General features: G+C 44.6%; 2 protein-coding genes across 5 annotated transcripts in view; one reads left to right on the forward strand and one right to left on the reverse strand.

Annotated features, from left to right (window-relative positions):
* The window catches only part of LOC119194786 (disheveled-associated activator of morphogenesis 1-like), a 50,788-nt gene that overhangs the window by 14,540 nt on the left and 14,617 nt on the right, over window positions 1-21,631 (forward strand). For 2 of the 3 annotated variants that reach the window (XM_037449161.2, XM_037449163.2), the window contains exon 2: window positions 20,360-20,653. In XM_037449161.2, the coding sequence (XP_037305058.2) occupies window positions 20,468-20,653 (186 nt within the window). In that variant the 5' untranslated portion in view covers window positions 20,360-20,467. Of the gene's footprint in view, window positions 1-6,778; window positions 7,122-20,359; window positions 20,654-21,631 lie in introns of those variants that run through there. The other variant, XM_037449162.2, reaches the window with a different exon arrangement.
* LOC134107839 (uncharacterized) lies at window positions 129-5,682 on the reverse strand. Of its 2 annotated transcripts, XR_009942831.1 has the most exons (7): window positions 5,423-5,681; window positions 4,234-4,284; window positions 2,406-2,828; window positions 2,105-2,168; window positions 1,403-1,486; window positions 831-1,117; window positions 129-342 (listed from the first exon to the last, which is right to left on the reverse strand). XR_009942831.1 is itself a non-coding variant. In XM_062559756.1 (5 exons), exons 1-5 carry the CDS (start codon window positions 5,597-5,599, stop codon window positions 1,443-1,445), a joined length of 759 nt encoding a protein of 252 aa, XP_062415740.1. In that variant the 5' UTR covers window positions 5,600-5,682; the 3' UTR covers window positions 1,362-1,442. The 2 variants fall into 2 exon arrangements, 1 of the variants encoding a protein (XP_062415740.1); XM_062559756.1 differs by lacking the exons at window positions 129-342; window positions 831-1,117 and having other exon boundaries at window positions 1,362-1,486; window positions 5,423-5,682.

Genomic DNA, 21,631 nt, shown 5'->3' on the forward strand with positions numbered 1-21,631 from the left:
TAACAGCAAACTCAGGAAACAAGATAAGGCCCACATTACCATGGACATTCCAAGAAACAGACAACAGTTGAATCTGTATCCCATGCATATTAAAGCATAATTGGTTTTATACTAATACCTTCTTCAGAGAATCCCTTAACTCCGCGTCAGCTATGTCATCAGGAGTGACACGTACTTGCAGGATATCTTCAGTCACAATGTAGTCCACTACATGTGGTGCAAGGAATGCTGGTGGTTCACCACCTTGGACTATTATGGTAGACATCATCTTTCCAATGGTTCTGTACACTCCGTTTTGCACATGAGCTATGTTCAGCTTTGGAGTAAACCCGTTGGGAGACTCTGAGGAAAAGAAAAACAAACATAACAGCATTATACAACAAAATCAGCTCACCAGGTCAACTGGCATGCATGCTACTTTAAAAACATTTTAAAGACTGTTCAAGTTCAAACAAGCATCGGAGGAATATATTAACTAGTGTCAGTGGCCACCACTGTTCACACATTGCCCCCACAATTCAGTGGCTGGAATTGGAGTAAAGGTGTAGGAAACTAAAATCTTAAAGCTGCAGTGCGTAGGATTTAGTGGAAACTATTGGTGAGGTTTCACAAACGTCCTTTTGGCAAATCCTCAATGCAATGTATGTGTGTGTAAAACCACACACGTACAGTGAAAAATCCTGTAAAGTCCTCAAGAAACACCATCTCAATCGTGTGGCAACGTCAAACTGTGGGAATATTTCTCAAATGCAGGAACTGGAAACTTTAGGTATGGTGAGTGGAATTACAATCTACACAAAATAAGGATTTCCTAGACACGGATATTTTACCTTCAAATGCTCCACTGCCTTGGAAGATAGCCCTCACAAGCAAACGAAAGAACTCTCGTCGTGGCCCTCCCAAATCTTCAGCATCTTCCTCCATTTCATCACTTGCAAACGTGACATAAAGCATTCCAGAGCTCTCTGAAAATCTGGGTCTGTTGAATTGCCGAAAGGCAGTGGTCCAAACATTACTCCGGCTTATGAAGATTGGTCTCGGCGTTGGGGTAACAACCATTTCGGCATGTGCTTTCAGAATTCCAGTTATCTCTTCTCTGGTCAAAACTTCTGAAGACCTTGAAACCAAAACAAACTGAATATAAATAGGATATTTGTCACAGTGTTTTATAGCCTTGTGTACTTAATCCATTTAGAAAATCTGTGTTGCACAATTAAACTAAATACATAGTACTTTGGATAGAAATACGGTGTTAATTATTATAGAGGCACGTTCAATGTGATTTACTACATAAATGGAATAACTAGACAGGAAAATATGAATAATAGTTTGGATAGTATTGTTTAAAGATAATTCAACAGCACTGCATATAATACAAGACATTTTTTTATGAAAAATATACCTTGAATCAAGCAAGACCGACTCTTCCAAAAGACTGCGTCTTATGGCCTCATCCACAGCTTCATCTTCCTCATAATCCACAGGGCTGAAACAGGTGCATTGTTAAATAGTGGGAAATAATTGAAACAATTATTGAACTACTGGAAAAAAAAACATGTTTAACATGCAGTGTAATTTCGTAGATTAAATACTAGATAATATATTTGTAAAGGCAATATTATTATATAGTGAACATGCAGACATATACATATCACTGCAACATTTTATTGAACACAAAAAAGTACCGTACAAAAAATCTGCAAAGTGATTAGGGATCACATGTGCATCCAGCCTTCCAGTCTGTCCTTCCCTTCCCCACTCTGCCTGAGCTCTGGACTCTGCCTGCTGATCTGCCTGGGATCTGGACTCTGCCTGCTGATCTGTATGGGATCTGGACTCTGTATGGGATCTGGACTCTGCCTGCTGATCTGTATGGGATCTGGACTCTGCCTGCTGATCTGTATGGGATCTGGACTCTGTATGGGATCTGGACTCTGCCTGCTGATCTGTATGGGCTCTGGACTCTGCCTGCTGATCTCTTCCTTGAGTTTCCATCAGGGATGTACACAATGCCTCTCCCCGAGTCACTGAATGATAAAAAACACTTAGTCTCCCTTCAGATACAAGTCTCACTTCTTGTAATAGCACAAAAACATTGACCAACCTCTCCTTCTCCGTGGTGCAGGATCTTCAAAGTCACTGTCATCAGACACTGCTATAAATTCCTCCTGAGCAGAAAGAGGGTTGTTTACCATTAGCCAAAAAAGTTATTTCATATGTTTTTTATTTTTAATAATCAGATTTATTTCACTTCATGCAAACATTGACACACTGTGTGGGCCTAATATCTTAGAATATAGCAGGGACATACCTGAATATAAACTGTAATACCTCTTATATTACATATTTATGTAAATCAAAAAGAATAATAACTATACAAAAGATTGGAAGAGAAAAATGTTTACCTCGGCAGGTCTCTGCATTCCTGCTAAAATGTACAGGCATGTGTTTGAGCAGATGGACGCAACTTCTTTTCCTCCCCATGGAAAAGAGTTGGTGACCTTGGGTTTCATCAGTTTTTTACATCCCTTTATGGTGCATAAATATTCAAATGGGAATTCCTGGTTCTCCGACAATCCGAACGTGGCTCTAAAGATGGCTGTTATTTCCAATTTTAATTGGACTTCAGACCACTCGGATGAAAATGATATTTTGCCAATGAGGCCATCTTCCGCTAATTTCGTTCTGGTGTCTCCTCTTGGTATGGAGAAGATTGTGTTTGTCGACCAAGGCAAACACACAATGTCCTTTGTGAATGTTTTGTAAGGTCTTCGTCTTATTAACCCCGGTCTTGCACCACTTCGTTGGGGAAAAGATGGAAGAGGTACCTGTGTTAAGAGTGAACAATTTTAAATATGTGAAATCACAACAGGGTCAATGCCCTAACCTCTTCAGCATCTCTTAACATGCATTGCAGAAAGTTGTGGTGGAAGATTTTGCACAGATAATCGTAAAGTAAGAAACAAAGGCTCTGAGTCAAATATGTCTTTCTCTGTTTATTTCCTTGCAAGGGAGGAAAGGTCACAACAGCTACGTGCTCTGCAGACTGTCAAGAACCTCCTTGCCCCCTAACAGAACGAGGCAGTTCTTATACCTAAGTTCAGTTATCGGTGGCGTCAACAGAAACCTTGACCACCTTGTTGAGTATCTACTGCCAGGATACTGGGGACATCTAATCCATGTCATGACACGTCAGTTGTTTGTCCATGGCCAGTAATTTTATGGTTTTTACTAGGGCTGCAACAACGAATCGATGAAATCGATTAAAATCGATTATTAAAAGCGTTGGCAACGAATTTCATTATCGATTCGTTGTGTCGCGCGACTATTATGTTTGAGTATTAAAAGAAAGTTGCGCGCGCAGAGCTGAGAGAAAAAAAAAGTTGAGCGCTCGCGCAGCAGAGCGTTGCTAAGAAAAATAAATAAAAAAGAGCAGAGCTGAGGTAAAGGAAAGACCATCGGAGAGACCCTTAATACTGTTCTGAAACATGCGGAGGCAGAGAAACCAATGCGACCTAAATCCTCCCAGGTATTTCACACTGAAATGGGGGGTGCGGGTCCTAGCGGCAACGGGGGGGGGGGGGGGGGTGCTGCGGTTGTCTTTGCAGCGCCAGTAGTTTCACGTTCTAATCGCCGCGCTCGACTTCAAGGTGTAACCTTTATTATTGTTCGGTCTGAAACAGCGCGCCCAGTGACGGGTGGTGCAGCAATATTGTTGTCCGGGTGGAAATCAGGAGAAAGGTCGGTCCGGGATATTTTCGTGAGGGGCTTTGAAATTCGACATGGCCTGGTACGGGAGCACCACGGCAATGATTCATGATTTTGTGCCTAATATATTTAATTTGGCGGCTGTAAAGTATACATCATGCAATGTGTGTATGTTTTTTGTGTTAGTCCATTTTATTTGCTTACTTAGGGATGTTCAAGGAGCAATCTGTTTGTGCACTTTCTAAATATGTTTTGCACTGTCAGTTCTATTTTTCAATAAAGGGTTGGAAATTAATGTTTTTACATTTTTTATTTTTTTATCCGATTCATCGATTAATCGAACAAATAATCGACAGATGAATCGATTATTAAAATAATCGTTAGTTGCAGCTCTAGTTTTTACCATGTAGTTATTTATGGTGGTCAATCACAGGTTTACTATAATCGGGGCTGCCCCGCAGCCAAAAGGTTTTGATAACAACATAACAGGCTTGGTACCAGGTCTCTCATGAATTCAAAACCTACCGATCTCTGTGATGTGGTCGCTGTACTTGGTGATGAAATCACTGCTGATACCTAAAGAAATTAAAACATCACATTAATGCAGTGCTCCAAATAATAACATTTGCTATCGACACAGGCACGTCATTAGTTGACTAGGTAGAGTTTTTATTTTTAGTATGCAGTATTGCATACATTTTATTAATTGGTCTAATTTATGAACCGGGTTGTCAGTTCCGTTAAAATAATCAGCAACAGCCAAATCAAGAAAAAACTATATATATACATATATATATATAGTTATGTATATATGTATATATATATATGTATATGTACAGTCACTAAATGTTAAATGCGCCTTGTTTCATCAAAAGCATCCACCGGACACGTGTGTTCGCGCTGTATGTTGCCTAGTAACGAGCGTACGCCGAGGGGAAAATGATACGTGCGCAGCATCAACGTTAGCAGGACAACTTGTTTGGCGTGTCCTTATCAAAGTGTGGCGTGTGAGGTGGTTGAAATGCGTGTGTCTCACGGATAATGCGTGAGGCTTGACAACCCTACAATGAGTTTATTATTTTAGAAAACGGCGCAGGCAGGTCAATATGGATCTCAGCTGGCCGACCATCTGCCGAATAGCCATGAGCTGTTAAACGGGTCTTCATCTCTACGCCTGGTTCCGGCGGCGCATAGCTCTCAGAAGTGGATTCAGCCTACTAGCTAATCTGAAAGAGCTAAGCTAAACCGAGGAGGCGCATAGATGCCGACGCGTCACTTAGTCGAGGCGGGCCGTAGTCGGTGCACATGAACCATCGCTGCCACCAAAGTAACAGAGCATTCTGGGCTGGTGGAGGATGCACTCATGACACAGTACCAACACCCTTTTGCCTATAACCACCCGTTTTCCCCTACGGCAGCATTTTAAGGGACATAATATCTTAGACGTAACACACTGAACACGAGACAGTCCGTATAACAAGTACACGGAGATATATAGAATTCCACCCATCAAAGTGGCTAACGGGAGCGACCGCTTTACCCGCCGCAGCCGAAATGTATCTGCATTTGGCGGGTGCTAATGTCAAGACCTGCCATTAATCCCTGTGGTAGCTTTGTAGGCTTCAACATGGCTAATTGGAGAATTAGCTAGCTAGCATAGTTAGCTTGCTAGCTACCCTTCCCCCTTAAAAAACAACCGTATTTACGAACTTACCGACGGCAATGATGTGGTGTCTGTTGCGACGAGACTTGTTCCTGGTGTAGGCGTCGGTCGGTCTTGGAGGGCCGCCCTAACGCCAGCTGCAACAGCTCGCTCTATGACAAGGGCTAGTTCAGGACTGGCCATCTTGCCTTGCAGCATGAAGTGACTAAAATACCGCGCTTTCTCCATGCGTTGTTACACAACGGGAACACAATTACCGTAAATATGGGAATGTTCGATCCTCGAGTCTAACATGCCAACTCAACATTTAGATTTACATTTAGATTTAACATTTAGATATAGATTTAACATTTAGATTTAGATTTAACATTTAGATATAGATTTAACATTTAGATATAGATTTAACATTTAGATTTAGATTTAACATTTAGATTTAGATTTAACATTTAGATATAGATTTAACATTTAGATATAGATTTAACATTTAGATATAGATTTAACATTTAGATTTAGATTTAACATTTAGATTTAGATTTAATATTTAGATTTAGATTTAACATTTAGATATAGATTTAACATTTAGATATAGATTTAACATTTAGATTTACATTTAACACTTATATTTACATTTAATATTTATATTATTTAACAACTTTTTGTTACTGCCAAACATTGTACTTGGAAAAGTTGTTGCATGTATTTACATGATTTTGTCTCTAAATGTTTGAAAAAGTGACATGTGAATATTGTCCTGCTTTTTTTATTCATATGATAACGCTAAATGTACGAAAACTGCGCAGGATTTTAGAACGTGCAACATTTTACAAACGGCGCCCCATAATCATGTGGATAAATGTTGATTAAGTAGGTGGCGGACACGTTGCAATAACAGCAGTGGCCTTCTAAAGTCCACCTCATTTTCATCTACACGGATCCAACTAAACTTTTGATACAGCCGCCCCCCCCCACCTAAAAAAATTGTATTGTCCGTATTGTAGGGAATGTTGAGCGATATAATGCAACTGATTATGTGAAGGAGTCACGTTTGTGCTGTAAGTCCATTGTCTGGGATTGTTCCGATTCAACTCAAATTAAAGGCAGATCGTTGCAAGCGTGTTTTTGGATGGAGCGCGCGCGCCCATGTTTAAAGTGTGGTTCTAATGCAGCGGATCGATCCTTCTGGATGTCCGCTTCTGTCTGCCATCTCGCACCCACGTTTACACCGCACACGTTTTACACCTTGGCGAGGTTTCTCCTCTTCTTCTTCCACCCCCCCCCGCCTGCAGCTCTCCAAACAAACCCTTAAACAAGTTGCCCAAAGCCAGCTTGGGGGGGGGGGGCTGCATCCTAGTAGGACTGGGAGTGCTGAAAAGGGGTGTGGCCTGGAGCCCGAAACATCTGTGGTGCCTGTTCCCTCCGCGGAGAGAGACAGCGGAAAGGAGGCCAAGGGAGGGCGTGGATCGAGTTGTCTGCCGGCTGACCGTTTGCAAGATCATCCAACAACGCCTGACGCTGCACGGCTGCGCCCCCCCCCCCCGCCTCTCAACCCCCCCTGCATGTCCGCAGGGAGTTAAGAAAAAAAAAATCCTCCGCGGATGACACCCCTCGCGTAGGAAATGCCCAGCTGCGCGTTGTGTTTTTTTTCCTTCTGTCGACAGCGCAGAACGCCGGATACCGCAGCGAGCTGTGGGATTTAAAAGAGAAAAGAGAAAAGGGGAATGCAAACGGAGGCGCGCTCCCCCCGCAAAGGGTAAGACGAGCCCGGTGGATCTGCAGCCGGGAATCAAACAAGGGGAAGGGAACGCACGAGCCGGCTTGCTGCGTGCGTGCGGACTGCATGTGACTGCGACCTGGTAGATAGTTCGAGGGCTATCTGTGTGTGTGTGTGTGTGTGTGCGTGTGCGCGCGCGTGCTTTATCAGACTGGATTCCTTTTTTGTCACGTCTGTCTCATTAGGAGGTGTCAGTGCGGAAAAACGGTGTTTGCCCTAGTAACGGGAGGGGGGAGGTGGAGGGGGCAGGCTGGCTGCTCCCATCTGCCCCACCCCAGGGCTGAGTTCTTGGTGGGAGAGTTGTCCCGTCTATGCGGGGAATGCCCCGTAATGACAAGGCTGGTGTGGAGACGGGGCGAGGTGGTGGTAGAAATATGCCACAGGCTGCTGCCTCCCACCAGCTCCTCTCAGCCTCATTACCAGTGTCAAAACTGTGTGTGTGTGTGTGTGTGTGTGTGTGTGTGTGTGTGTGTAAGAGAGAGGATGGCCCACTTTTTCCAGGAGGAGTGGAAGCAAAGTGCAGATAATCGGGTCAACCTAAAGGAAAGTCACCTTGAGCACAGGGTGGGGGGGGGGGGGGGGGGGGCTGCTCGTTTCCTGTGGCTGCCCATCCTTCTCAGGTTCCACTCTCTCTTCCTCGGCCGCGATTACTCTACATCGCGTGTAAACACGATACCGGCCGGCGTATTATAGAGGGCCGGCTGGCTGATTGTGTGGCGTGGCGCTGCAGGATTTCGCGGCGCTGCTGAGTGAAGGCGAGCTCCGTCTTAGTAGTCAGAATTCCTTAATGGTTGTGTTGTTTGCTTTTTTTTTTCTCTGCTGAATTAGAGAGACAATCCTATTTTCTCTCCTATAAACATCCAGAGAAGATTAAAAGGGAGGATAATGTGCGGTGGAAGGGGGGGGCTTACATTTAAACGCTCGCCCGCCCGGCTAGCACCGGTCACCCTGCGCTCCGGTTACCATGGCAACAGAGAAAGAGATAGAGCTTTTTAGGACGGGCTGCAGCTCAGGGTGCCTTAGAAGAGATTGTGACCTCTCCACGCCCGATTCATCGATGATCTGTTTTATTTTTGACTGTATTCTGTTGTGTGCTCTGCTGAGGCGCTTATCTCCATGTTTACTGTTCCTACTCGCTCAGATAGAGGGGTCATAGGGACGGCTGCCGGGGCTCCTCATGTTTTCAGTCGTTCAAAGTCCACAGCTTGCGCCTCAACTCATCTGAGAACCATGTACTTCATGGTTTTAGCCATCTTTTTCTATTGTTCAACTTTTAACTTAAAATTACTTTTCTTTAATGTAATTATATTGACATAATATATCAAGATACCCAATACTATTGTCTAAATTGTTTAATAAGAACCATATTTTAATCAGAAAATCTAAATTCATGAAATTAGTGCATATCAGTCGGTTCATAGGTGGAGATATTTCAGATTTCTTTGAGCTGTGACTGATGTCTGATGGGCAGCTGTGCCCTGTGTGGTAGCTCCTGTCATCAGTGTATGAAAGGGTGTGAATGGCTGGATGGTGACATGTACTTTTTGTACAGTTTAAGTGCTTTGAGCCGACGGGAGAATAGAAAAGCACCACGCATAGTACATTCTACGCATAGTACAAATACTCAAACAATACAATACAAACACTCTCCGTAGGAGATTGTCTTTCTAATGATCAAAACATGCTGTTGTGAACTTCTCTTCTAATCTATTCTCATCTATTAATATGATAATGAGAAATACAAATAATAAAAGTAAGGCTGCTGTTGTGAAATAGGCACGTTTCCTCAAAAAGTCAACAACTATTCAGTTCTTTTCCTTTTTCTTCTTAATATTGTAACTGCAAAATTCGGTCTGGTCGCGCTATTTTTAAACCAAACTATTCTCTTTTCTTCCAGATCAAAGCCAACTGGCAAGTAAATTGTCGCCTGTTTTGAGAAGTTTCCTTCTTTGTAACCTCCACTCGAAGGGTTGACCCAAGGAAGAATGCTAACATGTTATGGGTGGGGGGTTGGAGAATCTGTCTGCAGAACGGGTTTGACAACGTTGCCTGCGGAAAGGAGCAGCCTCTAACCTGCTTTTTAATCTCTGTCCTCCCTACATTTCAGCCGCACACTCCCCGAGCCTAAACGTACATTTTTGGTCTTTGTGCCATCATTCATGCATGTGAGAGTTAAAGAGAAATACCACCGAATGACTCTCCAAAGGCAGTTAGATGACCGTGTGCTCGCCTCACAAACAAATTTGGGAGATACAGATCTACGTGTTCAGAGCATCCGGTAACTCCTGTGAATTGGACGTACGCTTGAAGTCTGCGTTCCTGCTCGGTATCCACACACTGGGTCTCTCAGTGAATGCACCCTAGGTCTTTTTAGCTCATTGCTGGCACCTCTGCAGAAATAACTTGTAACAGGCTAGCGGGCACCGCAGAATAAGAGCCTGAATCCCTCCCAGGCAACGAAACCACATTGACAGTTCATCGGCAGAGCGCTTGCACAGACCTCCTGTTCACAGAATGAAGCCTGTGGGCTCGGGCACCAAGAAGAACACAACGCGCCAGTCGGGCTTCCTGTGATCAGCGCCCTTATCTCCCCGCGCCCGTTCAGCCGCCATCTCGGTCTCGAGCTAATCGGAGTCATCGCGCACTGATTGAGAGTCAACGTCTCCGGATGAAACGTGTGAAGACCACGAGTCTGTTTAAATGAGGAAGGATGTGGATAATGATTAGATTACCTTAATGCCAGATGGCTGATAGAGGGCCCCTGTTTTCAGTCACAAAGGATACTGCAGAGCGCAGAATACAATTCAGCTCCAAACGTCACGCACATTTGGAATGATACAAACCTGGATGGAGGTATGATGAATCAGCTCCTATATTGTTGGGTCTGGTTCAAGCCTATTAGCTCATTTGTTATTGTTGGCTCCAAATCGATTCGCACGCGGGCCAACGTTGTCATGAAAACTGGAACAACTACCACACCAAAAAGACTCGAAAGGACCGCTTCCGTTTTCTGTCCGCGGCGCTCTCCCTCTCTCACTTTGTGTCTCTGCCTCTGTCCTGTAATCTGATTCAGCACGGCTCCCTTGTGTGACATTAACGCTGCAGAGGCAGGGCCTTTTTTGTCACATGTAGACGCGTGACCCCGTCGTGCAAAATGCACCACGAGCCCGGAGGCGCCCGCGACACTAGCTCTCGCGCCCGGGGGGGGGGGGGCGGCTTTTGACGGGCTCTGCGACGTCCGACCGACGGGTGAGATTTCAGTCTCCTCCCAATCTGCAAAAGCAGCATTTCTGTCTCTGCCGCTGATGTTTCTCTGATGTGTGTTCAAGTCCGCCGGGTTTTTCTTTTTTTACTTGGGGGCAACATTTAAGTAATTGGCGAAACAAGCGTGAACGCATGCTATTGGGGGACAATTGGACCCCAGTGAGGCTGGATCCGGAGTGGACCGGACAACGCGAAGCATCACTTCCAACATGAAAAAGTAGCCGGCGCGTTTTTAGAAACAAACACGAGTCCGTTCACTGTCAGCTGAGACTTGCGTTTTCTTCTGTTTTCGTTCCGTGCAGCTGCAGTGAGAAATGGGAGACTGTTTGGTTCCTTCTGACTGTTGCTTCTATTGAGCATTTCGTGGTGGATGTGGGTCAACAGCGTTTTGAGTTTCACAGGTTAAGCAAACGCTCCGTGTCCAAATACCGGGTTGCTGATTGATTTTCAGCAGGGCAGCGCCAAGCTGAAAGGACCGCCAGCCGCTTTCCCCCCGCGTGACTCCTGAGCCTTTTGTTTGCAGCTGTCCAAATTGATCCAATATAAATGAACAAATGTCGTGCACAACAGTCGAGGGGGTTTCCGAAAAAACCCCAAACCTTGTGAGCAGAGCTCACTGCAAATCCCTAAATGATGAACCGTCTTAATAGAAGTACACTCTGAATTGGTCAGTGGGGGGAAAACACCGTAACGCAGTGTCGAGCTGCCTTGCTTTGAAAATCCTGTGGTGGGATGATCACCAAATTGCAAGTCTGATCCATCCCAAATCCTAAATCAGAAAAGGAGATTAAACTTCTGTGCACCAAATGGATTTCTGGTCCGCCTATACAGCAGCTGCAGCCACACTTGGTCGGTTATCAGCGTCCACAGGGTTTTATTTTTCCCTCATTACGGCCAAATCCAAAACAGGGCATTAAGTGATGTTTTGTGTTGGGTAGAAAAGCACGAACGAATCGGCGCTCCCTCGGGTTAGAAGAACGGCATAAAGTCAGGATGGTAATAATTGTAACGTGACACTTAATTGACTATTATCCGTGACAATTTCTTGTTGTTTGCTTGCCGGCACAGAGAGGTCAAAGGTCAGGGTCGGCTGAGGCAAGGTCTCTGATGCAGGAAGGGGGTCCTACCCAAGGACTTTTCAAAGCGCAAGATTATTCATGATGATTAACTCAAGAGGTGAAGCAACCCCGTAGCCCATTGATTATTATTACTAGTCCAATACTCCCATTGTCCTTCTTTCAATCTGTTCTATTCCCGTCTTGTCCCAACCAACCCAACCCGGTGCTGCTGCTCATTCAGGCAGCCGCACATATCAAAAATTAACAGCACACATCAGTGTGCTAGAGAGAGCTGATGGATGCCAGCTGGTGCAAAAGAAGGTATTTCACACATCTGCTTTCAATACACTACTGTCCACTGTGCTCTCTCTCTCTCTCTCTCTCTCTCTCTCTCTCTCCAAGGGCAGATTCCTGCTCCGGCTTTAAGTGGACCTGTTAGTATCCAGAGATTATAGACACAAAGCTAGCTTTTTTGTGGCGGTGGCTAATTGATGACAGACTACTTAGTAAAGATTACATCATGTGTCTTTACTGTGATTTGTTTTGAAAGGATGCCGTTTGGATTGCACAGCTCCGCCGATCCCCTTCTTGTTTGGCAGTGTTGGATTTTGACTTTTTCCAAAGTCCTCGGAAACCAACACCACACGTTTCAATCAGTGAACGGGTCAATCTCAGGGCAATTAAGGCCATGTATAGTATGCAATAGGGTTGTTGCTAATAGGGTTGTTGCTAACATATATCTTACTGTCTCTCTCCCTCTGCGCATAGCGGTTTAAATGAACAACAACAATAAACAAATGTGGAGTGCCGATCAAGAGTTTTGTGCAAGCAATGTAAGTTTGCGATTCTTGTCCCAAATATGGCAGGCTTCATCCAGTGACTGAAACAAACATTATTAACATTAATTGAAGTCTACAGAACCGATGTTGAACGCTCCGAGCGAGCTGTGCTGTGGTAAACACAACCCAGTCTCCAAAAAAAGCGTGAAATGGCTACGTTGGTCCACCGTGATAAACGTAGTCATGTTACGTTTTCCCCCAAAATAACGTTACTATGTTACGTTTCTTTTGGCCCATTCATTTACATTGCTTTGCAAATAGGTCACGTGACTATCAAGTTTCCCGTTAGTGAAAAGAAAAACATGGCGGACGGTCAGCATAATCTCCGTGAAAAACACAATATTTTAAGAAAGCATCAGCATTTGTATGCATTTCGATGGCATTTCTAGCGAGAAGTATGCGTTATTCTTTCATAATCTTCTATCAGAGACTGTAGAAGACCTTCCGTTTATTCGTTTCTGCGAAGATTTGAGTGTCCCTTTGGGAAAGCGTGATTACGCAACGCCTTTAACGGCGCATTATTAAAAAAACACTTCCAGTGGGGGCGTTACCGTAAAGAAGCGTTCAGCCTTAAAGCCACTAATCGCCAAACAAAACAAACTCAAAGAACTCGAATCACATTATGACTTTTTAAACATAAATTCCGTTATTTTTATGAGTTTTCAATGAAAGAATGCATCATTTCCGGGGGTAGGCATGCCCGGGACATCCCGAATTATGGGCAATTTTGATTTGTCCAGCTTTTTGACAGCTCCAGTCCCGACTTCCAATCACAGCCTCCTAAGTCAATGACGCGCCTAAAACTCTCGGTTCGAACATTACGTCTTGTTTACATGGGAAAGGGGGGCGGGGCTTCGCCCTCAGAGCGGAGCGTCATTTCTCGCTCCACACGTCTCCTCTTTTTACTGGCCAGGAAAACGGGCGATCTATCCCACGTGGGTCTGGCTCCATTCCATTGGCTCTGACGAATCCATAGAGAGGCGGGACTTATAATTTGCCCGGCAAACGGAGAGATTTGAGCTGCATTGCTTCCACTGTGCGTGAAGTGGCCGTGAGGCCTCCACTAAAGTCTCTCTCTATTTGTTCTGCTTTACTCAATAAAAGTAAAACCTTTACAGATATACTGTCCACACACTAGGCTAACATAATGGAGACTTCCAGGCTTCGTCCTTTATGTTTTATGGGGATAAAGCCCCTGTAAGTAGTTTTTTCCCAAGCAAATCTGAGTTTCTTCTTTTTTTGTGTGTCCCATACAAATATCAAAATATATATACTGATTTTCACATCCAAACACACTCACTTATGTTCCCTTTTATCATGACAACAAGAAATTTCAAGATAAACCTTTTGCTTTCATAAATCATACAGTTTTAGTGTGTAAATGCCCAGCAGTGTACGGTCCGAGGGCCCCTATCGGGCCACTTGTTAGATGGGTTTGATGGGTTACCGACTAAAATATATGCCCCCACCCCCTAACTTGATTTAGGTCTGTTGCCTCAGGGTAACTTGTAAATATAATAAGTCAAACAAGCAATGTAAGCATTAAGAAAGTAGTGCATTTTGAGCACATTAACCACAAATGGATTCAAACATAAATTCAAAAATATTAAACAAAGAAATTAAATGACCAACACTGTATGTACAAAATCCACATACAAAACATGTAAACTTAAAGGGCTTGTTTGTGTCAAATTTTATGGCATACACATTCAACTGGCCTACAATAACCTGAAGAATGTCTTAAAATACTGAAGGGGGGGACATGATATCATTAGAAATGTTATGCCAGAGGGAGCACAGAATGTATTGTGGGGTGTTCAACAAGGAGGATTTTCAACCTCTACTATGTCTCCATCCTCATCTTGATCGACAGACTCACTGTCACTATCATCAGACATGCGTTATCCTAGTTTTAGTGTGTAAATGCAATTTCCAGCATGAGACCTAAAAAACGCCTACAGGAATAAAAGGGTTAAACCAGATACAACTTGCTTGTTTGACTTATTTGACTTATTATATTTACAAGTTTCCCTGAGGCAGTTAGGGGGTGGGGGCATAAATTTTAGTCAGTAACCCATCCAACCCATCTTAAAACTCAGTCGAAGGAGTCTAACGCCGGAGTCACAGGGTGCAATAAAACTCTGTAGTGAAAAAAGTGAAGGCCGAGGCATGCTGGGTGAGGTGCGATCCCGGCCCTTTTGGGACAGTGTTGTGCCTGAACGCGTTCATTGAACGATAGTTCATAAACTTGTTGATATTTTGGGCGAACGTGAACTGAACGTACTGTATTAATGCCCGATGAACGTCACTGTTCTCGTTCATTCTGGTGTCTATGAACGGCGCGTTCGTTCAGCTTAACATCGTTCAATGGGGTACCAGATTTCTATAGAAAACACACCATAAACGCGCATTAATAAGTGTAGCAAAGAGGCGGCGTATAATAATTTTAAAGAGTTTATGAAGTTACTGACAAGGTCGGTGAGGATGGGAGGAATCTGACCTTTCTTTGCAAACATTTGCACCTTAATGATTACTGTCCTGTTTTTCTTTTAATAATTCCTTATTTAAAAAAGACCATTTAAGCAGCATGTGTTTGAGAATGTAGTGTAGGGGTAAACTCTGCAACTGCTGCTAGTGTGGAGTGAATAGACAGCAACATAGCATCAAAGAATCATTAGGGAAATGCTGTCCCCTCAATGCTAATGTAAACCCTGGCTGGATAAGGATTCAAATTGGATAAGAAAATTAAATCTGATGCATCGCTTCAGTGTTAAAACTGATAAAATAATTGCTGTCTGTGGTTCTGGGCTGTGGCAATAATTTAAAAAAAAAATAGCTCGCAGCAACGTATGGAAAAAAAGAACTGAACTAGTTCATTTTTAAAATTTGTAAACTAAACTTTGAACTAGTTAATGTAGAAAGTAAACTTTCCCAACACTGGCTATAGGACCCCGGAAGATGATGAACTATGCCTGGGAAGGGCGAAGCCATGCCGGTACGAGCATGATGTGCAAATTAGTCGTCAGATCAAAGTATAGTAGTGATAGACTAATCGAACCATCTAACAAGTGGCCCGATAGGGGCCCCCGGACCGTACACTGCTGGGCATTTACACACTAAAACTGTATGATTTATGAAAGCAAAAGGTTTATCTTGAAATTTCTTGTTGTCATGATAAAAGGGAACATAAGTGAGTGTGTTTGGATGTGAAAATCAGTATATATATTTTGATATTTGTATGGGACACACAAAAAAAGAAGAAACTCAGATTTGCTTGGGAAAAAACTACTTACAGGGGCTTTATCCCCATAAAACATAAAGGACGAAGCCTGGAAGTCTCCATTATGTTAGCCTAGTGTGTGGACAGTATATCTGTAAAGGTTTTACTTTTATTGAGTAAAGCAGAACAAATAGAGAGAGACTTTAGTGGAGGCCTCACGGCCACTTCACGCACAGTGGAAGCAATGCAGCTCAAATCTCTCCGTTTGCCGGGCAAATTATAAGTCCCGCCTCTCTATGGATTCGTCAGAGCCAATGGAATGGAGCCAGACCCACGTGGGATAGATCGCCCGTTTTCCTGGCCAGTAAAAAGAGGAGACGTGTGGAGCGAGAAATGACGCTCCGCTCTGAGGGCGAAGCCCCGCCCCCCTTTCCCATGTAAACAAGACGTAATGTTCGAACCGAGAGTTTTAGGCGCGTCATTGATTTAGGAGGCTGTGATTGGAAGTCGGGACTGGAGCTGTCAAAAAGCTGGACAAATCAAAATTGCCCATAATTCGGGATGTCCCGGGCATGCCTACCCCCGGAAATGATGCATTCTTTCATTGAAAACTCATAAAAATAACGGAATTTATGTTTAAAAAGTCATAATGTGATTCGTGTGCTTTGAGTTTGTTTTGTTTGGCGATTAGTGGCTTTAAGGCTGAACGCTTCTTTAGGGTAACGCCCCCACTGGAAGTGTTTTTTTAATAATGCGCCGTTAAAGGCGTTGCGTAATCACGCTTTCCCAAAGGGACACTCAAATCTTCGCAGAAACGAATAAACGGAAGGTCTTCTACAGTCTCTGATAGAAGATTATGAAAGAATAACGCATACTTCTCGCTAGAAATGCCATCGAAATGCATACAAATGCTGATGCTTTCTTAAAATATTGTGTTTTTCACGGAGATTATGCTGACCGTCCGCCATGTTTTTCTTTTCACTAACGGGAAACTTGATAGTCACGTGACCTATTTGCAAAGCAATGTAAATGAATGGGCCAAAAGAAACGTAACATAGTAACGTTATTTTGGGGGAAAACGTAACATGACTACGTTTATCACGGTGGACCAACGTAGCCATTTCACGCTTTTTTTGGAGACTGGGTTGGTAAACATGGAACTTTGCCTTGGCATGAAACGGCAAATAATGAAACCAGTGCATGAAGCTGGTCTATTTTATGGTTCATGCAATATAAAGTCGGTACAGTAGCACGCCACCCGCAAAGCAGACAGTCACACCGCTGCTGCCGCTGTTTCGAATTTGAATATCTGTTTTTAACAACTATTGGAATATAGAATATTTGTTGACCGCCCTAGTATGCAAATACATCATCTTCACGGCATCAATGTTGAGGCCATTTGGTCACTAATATGGATGTGAAGCTTAAACAGGGCAGAACGAGAGGGAGGGAAGCCAGCTGGATGAAACGTGTCGGATCTTCTAAGAACTCTCGCTCTGTGTCCCTTCGCACACATGTTTCGGACCTGAAATGTGTCTCTCTGTTTGGCTTGAGATGCTCCTCTCTGCTCCTGCCTTTTCTCCAGCGGACGTGACTCTTGCGCCGGTCTCAGCGGAGATGTTGATCTTGTGCGGCCCCCGTGCTGCACGCGCTCCCTTTCACTTTACAAACACTGAGACTCTTTTTACAGTCTGGACCAGCGCCAGGTCACCCGCCAAACCACATGGTCACGAAAACAACAAGGCTATCCGGGGATAGAAATGTCCGGCAGACAAAGAGAGAAGTGTTTGGTGCACATGTGGGTGGGCGGGTTTTAATTATTTGATGTGTATGAATGAAGGAGCGCAAAAAGAAAGCCTGCAGACGGCCTGGTGTTTCTCCAGTTCGCCCCGGGGAGTTGATTTATCTCAGCGTAAACATCATTATTCATGATTTACATGGAAAGTGCAGCTGCTCCGTGGCATTAACATCAACTCGCAGACTGTTAACGTCTCATAACGGGGCCTGCTGCGAGGATCCTTCCTGGAAATACGCATCAATTCCGCTAACGTCTGCTGCTCGGACAGCTGAGGGTCAGGCTCACTGCGCGGGTTGTTCCTGCTTGTTTTGGGATTTTAAGTCATTTGTGCTTCTTGGGAGCAGGTGATGGTGGAAGGTGTTTGTGTGTGTGTGTGTGTGTGTGTGTGTGTTGTTCTGGGTCACAGAGCTCACCTGGCAACAAGAGGAATGTCTTGTCTTGTTCCAACAGGCCTCTTGTTTTGTGACCGTCTGACAGACAACCTCCGCGGGCTGCGGGCAGAGGACTGCGTTCTCACCGGTTAACAATTACACCACAAAATACAAAGCCTCGACGGCGTCGCCGTCTGCGTGCGCCGACCACGGCTGCGTGACCAGAACCGGCTGCAGCGCTTACTGGTGCATGAAGCGGAGGAAGGCTGACTTCCGAGGCGTGGAATGAAGGCGCAGATAGCTGCAGCCACAGAGCGGGCGCTTTCAGCTTTTCCTTTTAACCCCCCCCCCCCCCTCGCTTAGATTAGATTGGATTGGATTAGATTCAACTTTATTGTCATTACACATGTACAAGTACAGAGCCACAAAATGCAGTTTGGCATCCAACAGTGAGTGCAACAGTATAATAAACGGTATATACAGATTAAAACTAAATAAAGCGCCACAGAGAGGGTGGCGACCTGGTGCCAAAGCTCATGAACTGAGGAAGGAAGCTCTGCTTTTAGTGCTCTCTACGAAACTTGAGGAAATACTAATTAAAAAAAGATCTGTTCGAGTGTGTGTGCTGGAAAGTTTATTTACCCAATGAAAGCGTTTTGGGGTCACGCTACGGACTCGGAAGTTGTAATCCCCCCCCCAACCCCCCACCCCCCAGTTGCCTGGGGCTGGTCGTCAGGTTCCTGCAGCTGGACGGGGACCAGCGCTGTCCCCCCCCCCCCCCCCCCGCTCTGCCTCACGGGTTTATACAAAGTTTATAGTTCGCTTCAGCTAATGGAAAAGATGGACAGTTTTGTGGACTAATATGGTCAAAGGAGGCTCTGAATGTCTTCTTGCCTTCATGCTGGAATAGATGGTGAGCGTGAAGCCAAGCAGCTGCTGCTTCTGGTAGTCTATTTGAAAAAGTCAAGGATGTGTCAAAATAAATACACAGTCAGCGTTAGTAAAGGTAAGCTGCTGTGTACTCGATGTCATGTGTGGCCATTTGGCCTCAGTGCTTGTAAAGGGTTTTCTGTTGTTGTAGTGATGGAAAGTTGGCTATTGTTAGTTTTGTTTTACAGTTTGCCATTCTATGACTAGAAGGTTGGCCACCAGGAAACACCAGTGGTAATTTGGACAAATGTCTTGTGAGATTGATCAAGTGGTCATTGCAATACATTTAAAATGAGTTTACCTTGGATTTTGACTGAATTCTTTTGTGATGTTTGTTTGTTGTGATTTTGTCTGTGTCAGCATATTAAGGGGGATGTGAAATATGAAAATAAGAGATTTCAAGATTTTCTGGTGGGTGGAAAAAGCCTCTGGCAGATTTTGTGGCTGTTGCCTATTTGAAAAGTACTGCACATGAACCAAAAAAGTGACTGAAAGGAGACAGTGATGGCATCAGGCTTTATTTTGGTGGACCACAAAATGGATTTTCTATTTATTTTTTTGACTGATCACAGAAAATGTCATCTCTTCCAAAAGTGAAAAGTGAGAACTTCAGCTCTCTGTCGGCCCGATGAGCACATTGAACGGGACTCAAACACACACGATGCATTCTGTCTGGGTTCAACCTCCTGACTTTTAGTTTAAAAAAACAACAAGAGAGGTCAAGTGAGCTCGGCAACTGTGGGCAAGGCCTCTGGTTGTGCTACATCACAGCCGCAGAGCCGCTTTGGTGACGCGCCAGCGGCGGATTCCTCGCGGGGTATCTGCACTCGGCTTCTTTATTTGCCAGACAACGGAGAGGTCTTGTGCACTTTATTCCATTATTTGCGCTGGGACTGGAGCCAGCGGGCCTGAGCGCTCGCGCTGCAGCTGCCTGCTCTCCTACTCGGATGCGTTGGGACAAAAATAGAAGTCCAACACGTTTATGTTTTCCTTACTGAGAATCAAGGTCTGTCTTGCCTTAAAATGATTTCTTTTAGCAACCGAGTAAACTCCACACACAGTTCATCTGATCCCAGGTCTGAATAGAAAAGAGATGATGATTGAGGCGGTGGACCCCCCCATGTTGTGGATCGCACTTGTCCTTTGAGCACCACGCGGTCAGGCTTACACACCGTATCGTCTCAGGGTTTCAAAGAAGGCCTTTTTTTTTTTTTTTTGCCCTTAACCCAACTCATGAAACCACAAAAGGCTTCACACACCTCTCACCGTGGTCATTATAAACACGCCCCTCTAATCGTCCCTCGTTGGGTCTTTAGAGGAAAGCCGATGCTGAAGGAAGGGGAGACGAAAAGGCCTGAATAAACTAATCCTGGCAAATTATAGTCTCCATTTCAAACGCCACACTCTCCCCGGGGCCCTTTTGTGTAAACAACATAATGAAATCTTTCAGTGCTGGCCTCCACTGATGAGATGCATTGTACTTTTTTCCTCCAAACGTGCTGAACCTTCATCCACAGAGGCAGAGGGCCAGGTTGTAACGGTGAATACTCAAGGTCTTCCCTCTGCCAGTCAGCAGCAGTTCTAATGTCAACACGCACGTTTCTGAGCTTCAGATTCCAAGTATTAGTCCTTGTCCCTGTCGCCCTTATTGTGGTCTATTGTTCCTCTGTCTCTGAGAGAACTGCTGTTCACATGTTTGTGACACAACTTTAAAGCGGCCCTTCTCCCCTCCCACAGAACTCTCTGACGGAGGCCGGACCCTGAGGTGGAGGAGCCCGTAAAGAGGCCCCCGAAGGAGCCTCCAACGCTCCCTACCTGAGCAGCCCGGACGCCGTCGGGACAGCCATGGCGCCTCGGAAACGCGGCGGCGGCAACCGCGGCGGCCTGTCTTACATCTTCTGCTGTTTCAACAGCAACGATCACCCGGAGATCACCTACAGGCTCAGGGAGGACTTCGCCCTGCAGGCCATGGAGCCGGCCCTGCCGATGCCCGGATACGACGAGCTGGATGGGATGTTCTCCGAGTTGGTGGTAAGAAGCCATTCTGCTGTTTCTTTGACACTTATGATGTTTAATATTCAAGTCCGGGGTTATAATTTATGTTCCTAATAGCCTACGTGGGTGAAGTCCTACGTAGGCTATTGACCTTTTGCCTCCACTGTTCAAAACACAGAAATGAGCCGTGACATTGCACTGGGTGACTTGTTTTTTATTTCACCATGAGCATGACCACTATACTTTATTTTGAGTACCATTGTTACCGCGAACACATCGTTTATAAATGCCTAGCTGAAAATAGTCCCCCCAAAAAGCCCTAGTTGCTCTCGTTTGGGTACGTTCGCCAACAACTACAGTGTTTTAGGAAATGACCTTCCTTTTTAAAAAAAAAAATCTTGCGGTTGCGATGTCGATTTACAAGAACTTATTTATTTAGATAGACACAATTCCTGTTTAAAATTGAGCATAACAGACAGTGTAATGTTTTATTCAACTCTTTTAAATATTAACACACCTTGTGGTTTACACTGCCTGTTATATTAGAAGACTTTCCAAAATAAACGGTCACTTCCTCCCAATTCACACTGACTTGTGAATAACAGGGGCACGGCTCTTGTCTTATTGTCACTTCTAATTTGTTGTGCTCTCCCCTCTCTCGTGCCCCATTTCCCTCTCCCGTGGTGGCCGCTTAGTAATCTAAGCATGACATTTTTGCACATCAATAGACCTCATTCATGAGCTCTTAATGTCCCGGCCTCCCCAGTCTGCTAATTGGTCGCTTTTGTCTCCCACCCTTTCATGAAGATATAATTGAGTGAGTTGAGTGTGACGACGAGAGAGGCTTTTTTTCCAGTCGCTCTGTTTACTGAGAGAAAACGGCCACGTGCTTCTCTCTTTGCCCGCGAACGAACGTCAACGGCACGAAAGCACAAAGCCCCAACGAAAAAAAAAGGCCTTAAGTTTGATTCTGGATAGAAAACGGATCATTTTCCGCGTAACAATTGTCTCCCC

This window comes from Pungitius pungitius, chromosome 20 (assembly GCF_949316345.1).
Source record: "Pungitius pungitius chromosome 20, fPunPun2.1, whole genome shotgun sequence".
NCBI lineage: Eukaryota > Metazoa > Chordata > Actinopteri > Perciformes > Gasterosteidae > Pungitius > Pungitius pungitius.